This window comes from Macrobrachium nipponense, chromosome 14 (assembly GCF_015104395.2).
Source record: "Macrobrachium nipponense isolate FS-2020 chromosome 14, ASM1510439v2, whole genome shotgun sequence".
In the NCBI taxonomy this organism is placed as follows: domain Eukaryota; kingdom Metazoa; phylum Arthropoda; class Malacostraca; order Decapoda; family Palaemonidae; genus Macrobrachium; species Macrobrachium nipponense.
In genome coordinates, this window is record NC_087207.1 from 57297603 (window position 1) to 57311672 (window position 14070).

The 14070-nt window shown below is 40.9% G+C and overlaps 1 protein-coding gene across 3 annotated transcripts in view; it reads right to left on the bottom strand.

Moving 5' to 3' along the window:
* The window catches only part of LOC135226528 (RING finger and SPRY domain-containing protein 1-like), a 42804-nt gene that overhangs the window by 2224 nt on the left and 26510 nt on the right, over window positions 1–14070 (bottom strand). For all 3 annotated transcript variants that reach the window (XM_064266171.1, XM_064266172.1, XM_064266173.1), the window contains exons 9-12: window positions 12146–12360; window positions 3843–3998; window positions 2232–2336; window positions 1391–1512 (exon numbers count right to left, since the gene is read on the bottom strand). In XM_064266171.1, the coding sequence (XP_064122241.1) occupies window positions 1398–1512; window positions 2232–2336; window positions 3843–3998; window positions 12146–12360 (591 nt within the window). In that variant the 3' untranslated portion in view covers window positions 1391–1397. The remainder of the gene's footprint in view (window positions 1–1390; window positions 1513–2231; window positions 2337–3842; window positions 3999–12145; window positions 12361–14070) is intronic.

Consider the following 14070-nt stretch of genomic DNA (forward strand, 5'->3'; position numbering starts at 1 on the left):
GAAATAACCTACTCTGAAGTATTTCCCATATCAAACTAAAACAATAAGTATTATCTTCAATGCAAAAAGCAAAGGCTCTAAAACAATCTTTTTAAAATCAAGATATAAACAAGCTAAAACATATTATTACATATAACAAGTTTTACTCTTCCACAAAAGCAAAAAAAAAACAAAAAAAACAAAAAACAAAACAAGTTTCTCCTTAAAGTTACATATGGTTTAATACAATCAAACGAGCTGTATTATAATAATTAATCATGAAATTGAATGAGGCAAAGCTCTAGTTTTAAACCAAGACTTGAACAATTGCCATATCCCAAGCTGTACTTCCTCTCTGAGACTCACTGAACACAGGAAACATTGTATTTTATGATAGTGAACATCAGGTAATGTAGTCAGAATGCTAATTATCATTTACAGAACTCCAAGCTTCAGAGATATTGGCACCAACATGAAATGCTTCTGACAATTTGCTCTACCTTTATGTCTGTGGCCTCCCTGGAGCTTTATCTTCAAGAGAAAACAACCCAATTCAATAGTTAACTTTCACCTAATCATGGTGCTTATGAGTCTCACTGTTGTTTGGATATTTTTAATTTAAAATTTTTTTTTTTTAAGTTTTGCCGTATTGTATTGTACTTGAAAATGATGGCCTTTAGTTCCTTCATGGGTCAACTTAACTTGAGCCATTCAATCTGCAGCGTATCCACATCAGTAGTCTAATAAGCCGTACTGATGTCGTATTTTGCCTAAGGTCTTTCATCTCCTTCACTTCACAACTAAAGAACTATGGAAGTTTCTGGGGGCATTATGGATGCCGACGGCCATAAATTTAAGAGTTGAAAAGTTACATTAATGTACCTTACTTGCTTTATTCACATGAAATTCTATTTTTCAACAGTTCTTGTCTAATACCTCACATCTACAAATTAATTTGCTTTTTTTGTGTTGTTTTCAGCTGTATTTTAAAAGCCTTTACATTATTTTTCTTTTCTTTTTCACATATCAGCACTCATTTCAGTGGAAGCCTGCTTTGCAAGTTGATGAAATTTTAAGCTTGGTTCATATGAATGGCTGCATACTATATTAATAATAACAAAAAATAAAAACAAAAATTAATACACTTTACACAGTAAAAAAGTGAATGCTAACTGAGGAGAACCAAGACATGAAAATTATTATTATTATTATTATTATTATTATTATTATTATTTATTACAAAGATTTTACCAGAAATACCAACAGACCAAAGCACATTTTATCAATTCAGCAAGCAACTCGGCCTAAAAAAATTTATTACTTTCAAGTCAGATTTCAAGCAGCTGAATACTTACCACTTTCCTTGGACAAAAAATAAAGATCTTCCTGCCAAGACAATTATGATACATACCCGGGGATCATGTGACATCTTCCTTAGCATCTGGCTTCACTTCCAGCTCTTGCCTCTCTTCAATATTTCGACGACACATTGGACAAATCTCTAGCTGCAATGCACACCTTTCACAGAATCCCCTGTAAAAACATTTAAGCTGTGAAACAAACTTAATATGATTTTAAGAATGATGAACATATTAATGGCTAAAGGCAAAGAGTAAGTGATTATAACCTCAAGGGTTGGTAAATAGTGCCAAAGCAGAGAGTAATGATAAAGTGACTGAATATGTTAAACAGTTTACTTCAAATTTCCACATTCACAAAATACAGCCTTTTGAAAAATTGCAGTTGTCTCCAAATTCTTTGAGAACCCTGAATGGTCATTTTAAACAATTTTACACCACTTAAAAGAGATTCTTTAGCACTATGTGCTCTCCCTCAGTTGGACTATGCCATATTAAAGCTCACTCCACTGTCAAGCAGACAAAGCACACTAATTTTCAATGCGGCTCACCCAGCCGTCAACAGTTTCAATTTCTTTACATATCTCATGTCAGAACATCATGTAAAACATTCTTAATCAATTGGAACTATGAATACATGCATTTCAGACAGTCTTTTCAGTACTGTATGTATTCTTTGTAAATTATTCTCTCTTCAATATCCTTGGCTAATATTTTTCAATGAGAATGCCTTCATCATTTTTGACAAGATTAACATCACCCACACATGACTGGTAATAAGTTTTTAGTTACAAAACTGACTAAACAGCATTTCATGTAGGTAAGAGCACTAAGCATGCTAAAAATTCAGCAGCCTTAATATGATTTCTCAACAGCATGTTTTCGATCTCTCACCTGTGACCACAAGGTAGGAGAGTGATGGATGCACGCTCATCAAAGCACAGCGTACAGGCTCCCTCTTCTACACTCATTGCTCGTAACTTTTGCAACTTGATGTGTCTGTAATAAAAGGGCAATACTTGTAACTACAGGACTCTAAGAGAAGAAAACTGTCATTTTGCACAAAATGAATTAAACAAAAGAAACCGAGATACAGAATTTAATAATTTGCTTCAAAGATGGCACTTATGATCCCTAACAAGCAGGGCAATGCAAGATAAGCTAATCTTCACAACACCTGCTGGTTTACTAACCATACCAAAGTAACTAATAAGCTATGAGATTCCACTATTTACCAGTGTTACCTGGTTGCTATTACTGCAACAACAACCAAATTCCATACGAGACGAATGAAGTTCACTTGAAAGAATGGTTTAAAGCAAGTTAGGGCATCAGATAACTTTAAAAAAACACATACCAGTTGTACCCTTACCCTAAAGTCACCTACTTTTACTTCAGCAAAACACAAAAGACAAACACAATGACTCCAATCACTAAATTTTGCTGAGAGAGCAAGAGAGAGAGATCGCTGTTTGCTTCTACCTTGTTATGCGTCAACTGATTATTTAGGTTATGAAAAGAAACTTGTACAAACCCCTACAAAGCATCTATACAATAGTCATAAAAAACTGTAATCAAAAGTTACATCCTCAGATATAGCCTCTACTCTAACTCATTATAAAATTTCATAAATAATTTTGTTTAAAAGTATTTATTATTATAACTACTAATCAATTTAAAGAGACCAAAGAGTCATGTTTTGAGCCTCTTATTGGGCTCACTTAAAGGATTTGTTCCTAAATGATGAGAAGTAAACAGCACAAAACAATGCAGCTGGGACTGAAGGAACACCACAGAACATTTAAATTTTACTGTTGACACCAGAAGAAAAAGATGAAAATTAGATTAAAAATTACAATTTTAAAAAGCATGGACCTAGTCTACAAAAAGATTCGGCATCTGCTCTGAGAATCTTAATTTTCTGAGAAAAAACATTTAATGCTGTGAGCTGATTTCATTTTAAAACATCAACATATGATTTTATAACTTAGATATTTGAAGTATCATTTTACATAAGAATGATAATATCTTCCCAAATACTATGCTCACAGGAGAAGAGTTAAGAAAAAATAATGGATGTTCTAAAAAGTACTTAAAGTTTGTAATAAAAACCAAACTGGGCTATTAAATTCTGTTTACAAACTAAATGTGAGAAGAATCCACCAATGGGTTTACTTTTAAACTTTAATCAACAAAACTTGACACATTACAGTAAATTATGAATTTAAACCCATTAAAAATCCAGCTTTCAAATACAATTTAAATACTAAATATATTTTTTTAAATCTTGCAATTTGTTGATAAAAATTAGTCTTACGCCCAATCATCAAGACTTTTTGAGTCGGCCCTCTTTTATGCACTATATGTACCTACAAAATTTAGGGAAAGAGTGGTTGCTACCCATACCAACACACAGTTCACTCTACAACACTCTACAATCAACCAATTACAGTATGTGTACAAATGATCAAAACATAGAAATAGTATATATGTGGGCAAACTCACCTTGGAAGGATAATTTTGTCTTTTTCCTTAAGATATGCATGATCATTGAAACTCTGGAAAGGAATATCCTTAGGAGGATATACAAAGGATTTGCGACCAAAGTTGAATTCACACTGCTGAAAAGACATGAAGCTTGCAGCTGCAAAAAATCCACACCTGGCAAGAGAAGTTATACATTACTACTGTACATTCTTAAAAGTGGACTTTGTACATTTTTTCTTGTAAATACACAAGTAAAAGTTAATATCAATTACTCCCCCTATCAAATTTGATTTATAAGTTTCCTGTTAAGAAGTAAAAATACCAAATTTGTAACTAATTTGTATTTTTCATAACTAACAAACCTTCGGTCTTAACATTAGGATTTACTAGCGCCAAGCTGGAAACCGGTAGAATTAAAATTACACTTGTGAGATCCAGGGACTAATGGCATCTATACCAGGTCACGGGGCATGTATACCCAGAATGCCCACGGCTACCTGTGACCCACCAGTTATTTTCCTACCGCCTTTAAGGTAAGACGTGTTACTGTCTATCTGATTTAAAGCCGGTTTTTCAGTTTGCCCGTTCTTTATCCATTTCATTTTTTATTTTTCATTCCTTTTCTTTCTCCAAGTCCATGTCACACTTACCCACATATAGCAATGCCTTCTGCTTGACAAAAATATGAGGCTTTCACTTTTTGCTGACAGTTATGTCTAAACAACTTCTCTACCACAGGACTGCTTGCTATTTTTTGTATAATATGATATTGTTAAGATACAATAAAGTTCTGTACATACTTACCTGGCAGATATATACTTAGCTATAGACTCGGTCGTCCCGACAGAATTTCAAAACTCGCGGCACACGCGACAGGTAGGTCAGGTGATCCACCATTCCCGCCGCTGGGTGGCGGGGTCTGGAACCATTCCCGTTTTCTAAGCCATAATTTCTCTTCCAACTGTCTCCTGAGGGGAGGATGGGTGGGCCATTAATCGTATATATCTGCCAGGTAAGTATGTACAAAACTTTATTGTATCTTAACAATATCATTTTTGTACATGAAAACTTACCCAACAGATATATACTTAGCTGATTGGCACCCTTGGTGGCGGGTAAGAGACAGCTAAAAACAAAATAATAATACTTAAACTAAATACATTAAAAAACAGGGAAAAAACAACATATGTTCTTGGATAAAATAATCCATGGTTCCTACCTGATTGGGCTGAAGACTTCATGACTACTGTCGATGAGTCTGCCTGCCTCAAGAGTTTCAGCGAGGTATGGACCTATGGCTGAATAACTCTTTGGATCGTGTCAATGGGGGCTAGCCCACTTACGCGACAGAGCCTATTCTGGATCGTACCAATGGGGGCTGACCCACTTACATGGTAGAGCCTTGACCTTTTGTTATATCAATGGAGACTCGCCCTCTTACATGACAGAGTTAAGGTTACTATAAGTAATCACAAGGAGCACTGAAGCCAATCCCGATCACCTGACCATGTTAGTACTGTTATAATCTATGAATTGCAAGAGGGTTCCCTATTCCCTCTGACAATTAACCAATAAAAACAACCACCAATAAAAGATAATTTAAACACTAAAGTAAATTACGAAGGATTAGCCTCAGCCCCTTCTCCCAGCACTGAATTCGCCGAAACATACGCTCCCAGAGCAAAGCACTTTTCGTACGAAATTTTTACGTCTCTTAGGTAATTCGAGGCAAACACAGAATTACATCTCCAAAACGTAGACTCTATAATTGCCTGCAGAGACCATGTTTTGTGAAATGCCATTGACGTAGCTATGGCTCTCACTTCATGCGCTCTTACTCTGAGAACCTTGAGGTGCTCTTCATCGCACGTAAGGTGAGCTTCCTTTATTACACCCTTTATGAAGAATGTAAGGGCATTCTTAGAAATCGATCTTTTCGGATCTCTTACAGAGCACCAAAGACTTTCTTCTGTACCTCCTAGCAACGTTTTCTTCTTCAGGTAGAACTTGAGTGCCCTGACTGGACACAAAGTCCTCTCTAGTTCTCTTCCTGTTAGTGAAGAGAGTCCTCTTATCTCAAAGCTTCTTGGCCAAGGCTTTGAGGGATTTTCATTCTTTGCTAGAAAAAGTGGTTTAAAGGAGCAAATCGCTGAATCCTTCTTAAAACCCACTTTACCTTCCAAAGCTTGCAACTCGCTAATTCTCTTAGCTGTCGCTAACGCAAAGAGGAATAAGGACTTTCTAGTTAAGTCTCTAAAAGAAGCTGTGTGAGACGGTACGAATTTTTCCGACATTAGGAACTTGAGGACCACATCCAAGTTCCAGCTAGGTTTCTTGATTATATGGTCTTTCGTGGTTTCGAAAGACCTTATAAGGTCATGGAGATCTTTATTATTGGTCAGATCTAGTCCTCTATGTCGAAAGACTGAGGCCAGCATACTTCTGTAACCTTTCACTGTTGATACTGCCAGGTTACAGTCTTTTTTCAAATATAGAAGAAAATCTGCAATTTCAGTTACAGAGGTACTGGAAGAGGATATTTTCTTCCTCTTACACCATCTTCTAAACAACTCCCACTTCGACTGATATACCCTAGAGGTGGAGACTCTTCTGGCTCTTGCAATAGCCTTCGCCACTTCTCGTGAAAAGCCCCTTGCTCTGACAAGTCCTTCGACAGTCTGAAGGCGGTCAGACTTAGAGCGGGGAGGTTTTTGTGAAACCTGTCGAAGTGGGGTTGTTTGAGAATATCGTTCCTTAGTGGAAGCGATCTTGGAAAATCTACTAACCACTCCAGCACCTCTGTGAACCAATCGAGAGCTGGCCAGAAGGGAGCGATGAGGGTCATTCTTGTTCCTTCCGAGCAAGCGAACTTCCTCAATACTTCCCCTACTATCTTGAAAGGAGGGAAGGCATATGTGTCCAAGCCTGTCCAATCTAGCAGAAAGCTGTCTACTGCTACTGCTTGTGGATCTGAGATCGGGGAGCAATAGTTCTCTAATCTGTGATTCCTGTTGGTCGCGAACAGGTCTATATTGGGCCTTCCCCACAGATGCCATAGTTGTTGGCAAATCTGAGGATTGAGAGTCCATTCCGTGGGTAGGACTTGGTCTTTTCTGCTCAACAGATCTGCCCGGACATTTCTCTCTCCCTGCACAAACCTTGTGAGAAGAGAGATCTTCCTTTCCTGAGCCCAAATCAGCAGATCCTTTGCTGATTCGTACAGGGAAAAGGAATGCGTCCCCCCTTGTTTCTTTATATATGCGAGGGCTGTTGTGTTGTCCGAGTGGATTTGAATCCCCAGACCTGAGACCTGCTCCTCGAAATGAACTAAAGCTAGATGAATGGCTGTTAGTTCTTTCTTGTTTATGTGCCAGGACACTTGTTCTCCTTCCCAAGTGCCTGACACTTCTTCCGAACCTAGGGTCGCTCCCCACCCTGAATCTGAGGCGTCTGCAAATAACGCTAGGCGAGGGTTCTGTAAGTGAAGGGAGATTCCCTTGCTTAGTTTCTGTGGATCTAACCACCAGCGGATATTCTCCTTGATCCCTTTCGAGATTGGAAAGGTTTCTGCCAGATTGTTGGACTTCCAATCCCATCTCTCCTTCAGATAAAATTGAAGGGGTCGTAGGTGTAGTCTTCCTAAGGAAACGAACTGTTCCATCGAGGAGAGGGTCCCCAGTAAGCTCATCCATTCCCTCGCGGAACAATGTTCTTTCCTTAAGAAGACTGCCACCTTTTCTAAGCAGCGTTCTCTCCTTTCCTGCGAAGGATACGCTAGAAAATCCCGAGAATCCATCTGAATCCCCAGATAGACAATACTTTGCTGGGGAGTCAGCATGGATTTCTCGCAATTAACTAAAAGTCCTAGGGACTTTGTCAAATTTAGAGTAAATAAAAGGTCCTCCAGACATTTTTTCTCCGATTGGGCTCTTATTAGCCAATCGTCCAGATATAATGAGATCCTGATCCCTTCCAGATGTAGCCAATAAGCTACATTCTTCATGATGTCCGTGAAGACTTGAGGGGCAGTCGAAAGTCCGAAACACATCGCTCGGAACTGGAATACTTTCCCTTGGAACATGAATCTTAGATATTTCCTTGCTGCCGGATGAATTGGCACATGGAAATACGCATCCTGAAGGTCCAGGGACACCATCTAGTCCCCTGGACGAAGAGCAGACAGAACAGAGGAAGACGTCTCCATCGAAAATTTCTTCTTCAAAACAAAGAAATTCAGGGGACTGACGTCTAGAACCAGTCTCCATCCCCCCGATGCTTTCGGTACCAGGAACAGCCGATTGTAAAATCCTGGAGACTGGAGATCTTGAACCAGTTCTACCGCTTCTTTGGAAATCATCTGTTCCACTGCCTGCAAAATAGCAAGCTTTCGGACCGGATCTGAGTATCTTGCAGTCAACTCCCTTGGAGTTGTCGTCAAGGGAGGATTTTCCCTGAAGGGGATCAAGTATCCTTTTTTCAGGATCGAGAGGGACCAAGAGTCCGCTCCCTTCTGCGCCCAGACTTTTGCAAAGTGGAGTAGTCTGGCGCCTACTTTTTGTCTGGAGGACTCCCTGCTCATCTAGACTTCCCGAAGGACCTTCTAGATGGTCTACTCCTTCTATCTGGTCTGCGACCTCTAAGAGGGGTCCTAGAAGAGGAGGCACCTCGAAAGGGCTGTACAAAAGAGGGTCTCTCTTTTTTCTCTATAGGCACGGCCGGCCTAAACTTCTTGGCTGAGTGAGTGAGGAGATCCTGAGTTGCCTTCTCCGTAAGAGATCTAGCAACCTCTTTAACAGTCTCCTGTGGAAACAGATGAGGGGACAAAGGTGCAAAAAGAAGAGATGTTCTTTGTAAGGGTGATACAGCTCTTGCTAGAAAAGAGCTTAAGACCGATCTCTTCTTTAAGACTCCTGTTCCGAAAAGTGAGGCAACTTCTACGGAACCGTCCATAACCGCTCTGTCCAAGCAAGCCAGGATGCTTGAAAGTTCCTCCATGGAGACAAAGTCAGTGTCCTGAGCTCTCTTAGCTAACGCTCCCAAAACCCAGTCCATGAAGTTGAAAACTTCCAGGGTCTTAAAGAGGCCCTTTAGAAGGTGGTCAAGCTCACACATGCCCCATGTTGCTTTAGCAGAAAGCAAAGACTTCCTCCCGGAAGAGTCGACTAAAGAGGCGAAAACTGCGTCTGCGGATGAAGGGAGGCCTAACCCCATTGGTTCCTTGGTCTCGTACCACCTTCCTGGTTTACCTGTTAACTTGGAAGGAGGGCAGGAAAAAACTGTTTTGCCCGCTTCCCTTCTAGAAGTTAACCACTCTGAAAAGGTCTTTAAGGCCTTTTTCATACAAAGAGCAGGGCGCATCTTGACGAAGGAAGACGACTTGTGAGCTTTTGTGCTCGACATTAATGATCCTGGTGAAGGAGGATCAGCAGGATGAAGGGAGTCTCCGAACTCCTTGAGAAGCAAAAGAGAGAGCCTCTTGTAGTCAGAAACTGCTACATCTACGGGCTCCTCCTCTTCCGATACTTGTTCCAACGGATCCACTGAAGGAGACCGTTTGTGAGTGATCGGGCTCTTCCCGGGAGAAGAACTCCTTTCCCGAGAAGGGGAGCGCTGAACGCTCGAACTTCTATACGAAGAATGAGGCTCCTGTCGGTCCGAAACACTTTTGCGCCTGCTAGACTCTTGTTGTCTAGGCCCTTGCGGTTCGCCAGACTCGCGGCGCTTGAAAGGCTCATGACGCCCTGATTCAGGGCGCTTGAATGGATCCCTGCGCCCTGACTCTTGACGCCTAACGTACTCCTGGCGTCCTGACTCCTGGCGCCCTGACTCGTGGCGTCCTTACTCCTGGCGTCCTGACTCATGGCGTCCTGACTTCTGGCGCCCTGACTCCTGGCGTCCTGACTCATGGCGTCCTGATTCCTGCCTTCTAGCAGACTCCTGACGTCCTGAATCCTGTGGTTTGAGAGGCTCTTGACGCCCTTTCTTGCGTCTCGCTGCCTCTTTGCGCCTGCCTGGCTCCTGGTCTTGTAGTCCCAAAGGATCCTGATACCTAAATCGGTTTAGTTTCTCTTCAGGTTCCTTGAACCTAAACCGATCGAGACTTCTGCTCGATTCACGGCGTCTTGCAGGAGAGAGGCTACGTTCTTCCTGTCTACCAGGATTCAAAGCCTTACCCACCAGAGGGCGCTTTGGAGAAGAAAGCCTATAGGGCGAAAGGACTCTCCGATCAGGAGAACAACTCCTGTCCGACGAGTCTCTCGACGAAGGCGATAAACGCCCTGGAGATTGTGAGGGTTCTCTCCTATACGAAGAGGGGCGCTTAGCGGAACTCTTAACAGGGAGCGAAACATCTTTCCTCCTTGTTGAATCCTTAGCGAAGGAGCCTACTAAAGAGGCTAACTGCTCTTGCAGATTTATCAGAAACTTCTTCGTAGGATCCTGAAGAGAGGGCTCCTCTTGTCTCGTCTTCTTAGGCACCGAGGGCCAATTCTCGGGAAAACGCTCTGGGCTGGAATCAGCCGCGTCTCCTTTTGGCGCCTTCCAGGCTCTCTTCAAAGGGCGCGATAGAGGCCGAACTCCATCCTCGTTTAGGAGAAGAAGAGTCTGAGGCCGAAAAACACTCCCTTAGGGCGCCTTTTCTGCAGCAATCCGAGGCAGCCTGGGACTTTACAACAGGATCTGCCGAAGGGACGCCTGACCGTTGGGGATGTTCTGCATCCTCCCTGCGGCTTTCGACATTCCTCCTCCCCTGGTCCTGGGAGTTTGGAAGAGGTCTAGGCCTAGGAGCAATGAGGAACTGGGGACACTGCACAAATCACTATCACCACTCTTACCTTCATTTAGAGCTCGTAACTGAGCTTGAAGTTTCTTGATAGAAGCTTTAACATTTTCCCTTTCTGAAGAAAAATCTTTGGATTCAGCACAGGGAGAAGCAGCTGAGGCTAAGGGAAAATCGTTAGTAGGAGAGTTAACAACTTCTTGTTCTAGAGAACAAGATCTACTAGATGACCTAGCTGAAGCCTTCCTTACTCTATCTCTCTCAAGCTTCCTAACATATGAAGATAACTCCTTCCATTCAAGCTCTGTTAGGTTTTCGCACTCAATACAGGTGTTATTAAAAGAACATTCATTCTCTCTGCATTTAGCGCAAACACTATGAGGATCTACCGCCGATTTTGGCAGCCTAACCTTGCAACCTTCCCTACTACAAACTCTAAACATAGGTGAAGCCTTAGCGTCAGACATCATGAAATAGTAGCCAAAACCAAAGTCGAAAAACAGTCCACAATAAGCGTATGCCAAGCCAGAGAAAAAACAGAATATGTCACCAAAAAACCAATCCAAATTCTCGGCAAACGAGTTGAAATCCAAGATGGAGGAACGAACAATAGGTGTTGTCCGTTCAACCGACAGAGAAATTATGGCTTAGAAAACGGGAATGGTTCCAGACCCCGCCACCCAGCGGCGGGAATGGTGGATCACCTGACCTACCTGTCGCGTGTGCCGCGAGTTTTGAAATTCTGTCGGGACGACCGAGTCTATAGCTAAGTATATATCTGCTGGGTAAGTTTTCATGTACAAAATTTATTTTTTCCAATGATTTTATTTTCTTAATTCTGAATTGAAGTAATTTTTCTACTGTGATTTCACTGGCTATCCACCCCTGCTATTCAACACATTTAGAAATTAAAACGCTGAACAACCCTCCTTTACCCTTTACATTGAATAATCTAACAAAAGCCCTATTTTTTTTCCATTAACTTAAATGGTGACTTTTGATTGTAAGTACAATAGTTCCGTGTTCTAGCCCTCAATAGTTCCTTGTTCTACCCCTTAAGTGTTCATTTATAATTTGATCTTCCGCATCAAGACCTCTCCTAAACAGATATACCTACACATTCACTCACTTTTCCCAATAAGCTTCACATTGCTCATTTCATAAGTGGCAGCATCAATGTAACACATTTTGTTATGATTCCATCAAGTCACACTACCTGGAGTCAGTGACTTTTTTTTTTTCTTTCTTTTTTAAACAACTGCTAGTGTAACTCTATTTTCGTTTACTTTTCATTTCCATCAATATTTTACTATATTCTCCTTCCTTTTGTTCTTTTTTTACATATGTACAAGCAAATAGTTTATATAATGGAAGCTGGAAGCTTGCTTTCCAAGTTTATGCCCATTTTGCCTTGTTCCATGAATGTAAGTACATTTTCCATTATGAAAAATTAAAAAAACTAACTAATTAGTTATCAACAACTTCAAATACAGGATAAAACTTGAATTACATTGCAAATGCTTCTGATGAAGTCTTAACTTACGTGGCATTCCCGAAGACTTCAGTTAGAGGTGGTAAGGGATCACCATTCAAATAAAATATGACTTCTGCATTGGTTAAGTCTAGCAGAGAACCCAACACATCACCTGGTTTCCAACTTGGATGGACATGACTTGCACTCTGGGCATTATGCCAAAATAACTGGCGACAACCATCATATGCAACCGAAAACTCATCATCACCAATACCATAACCTTCCTGTAAATAAAGGACATACATAAATGACTTAAAAACACTATGGAAATTAACAACTTAGAATTCACTTTGGTCTACCTTTTGTAAAAGAACAAAAGTCTTGACAAACAAACAAGGGAATCAATTTGCAAAACCAGTGTCATCATCAATACTATCGCTTACATGGTAAGATGAATTTGAATTAAACGATACTTATTGCATTACCGTCAGCACACTAAAACCATTAAAATAGCAAAATTCACTATAGTAATCATCATTGCCAAGAATTACTAATATTAACTTTCTACACAAAAGCAGATGGCCTTTTCTTGGCACTTAAAAAAAAGAAAAAAAAAATCCATCCATACGTATCAAGCTTCAAGAAGCACTGAATCCCACCTTGTTTTACTCCTGTTACAAAGTTGCCAGATAGTATACACAGAGAAAAAGTTGCCTGATATTACTTTCCACATGAAAGAAAAGTACTTTTAGGAAGTTCAGCTCATCATCCAGAACAAAATTGAGTTTTTTAAATAAAATATGATTTAATGTATACTTGCCAAATAGGCAATCCTCAGTTAACAGCGGGGGTTCCATTCTCGGCAGGGGTGCAGATAAGTGAAAACCGCCACTAACTGAAACTCAGTGATTTATGGCTCCAAATTTCAGTTAATGGTGCCTGTGTTAGGTTCGTTATGGCGCTAGACGAGCCCCATAAAACCAGATCGCCATTAACCGAGTCCGCTGATAACCAGGGACTGCCTGTGGTTACATAGCTACAGTTTCTATCCATCAGCAGCTAGAATTTCTTAAATTCGAGGTAGCGCTATATTTGTTTTGGCTTGGTGATACCCCCGCCCATTACTGGGGGAGATAGGAACCAACTTGGCACGAACTTAAGTTGTTTATGCCCTACCATTTATGAGAGGGGAGGAGGGAGGGCTCTGATCATGTAACTACTTTTAAATTATTCATTAAATCACAAATTATTATAAAATGTCATTTTTATGTATGCAACTTACAAAGTAGTTACATAGCTGAATCCCACATTGTAGGAGATAGGATCCATGGATAGACACATACATTTCATATAAATAATGAAAAGATGCACTTAGTGCTAACATTTGTGAAAATACTTGTTGGTTTCTTACCTGTTAAGAGAGCTGTACAGACAAGGAAAGTACTAAACTAGGCAACTTGGACGACCACTTGGTTGTCTCTCACGTATGGCAAAGCTGGGGTCACTTGTGAGAGAGAGTCCGCAAAATAGTGGCTTGCAGGCCATCAGAGAAGATTCCTTATCCTCTTTTCTTCTTCCACCAATGAAACAGGAGACAAGTTTGCTCGAGGTTGAACAGGAGGTACCAAAGACTTCATAAATCTCAAAATACTAACTTATTTTGAATGCCTGCAATAGAAGGATCAGTGACAGCCATAACTTCTGACATAATCAGTAAAACAGGAGAAGTAACTGTCGTAGTAGGTTGTTGAATGACTCCAGACTGCTCAAAGGCGCCAATGGGTGCTCTGTCACTTGTGGGAGCTTGGGCACCAACAGGAGCTGTGGAGCCAGTGGGAGCTACGCGCTGATGGGCGCTCAGGCATTCGTGGGAGAAGTGGCACCAACATATTCTCTTATATTACCTGGATCTCCAGAACGGTAGGGAAATCCTGTGCCAATGGGTCGGTCCTTGTACACCAATAGACGCTCCTGCGCCACTGGCGCCTGGAAGA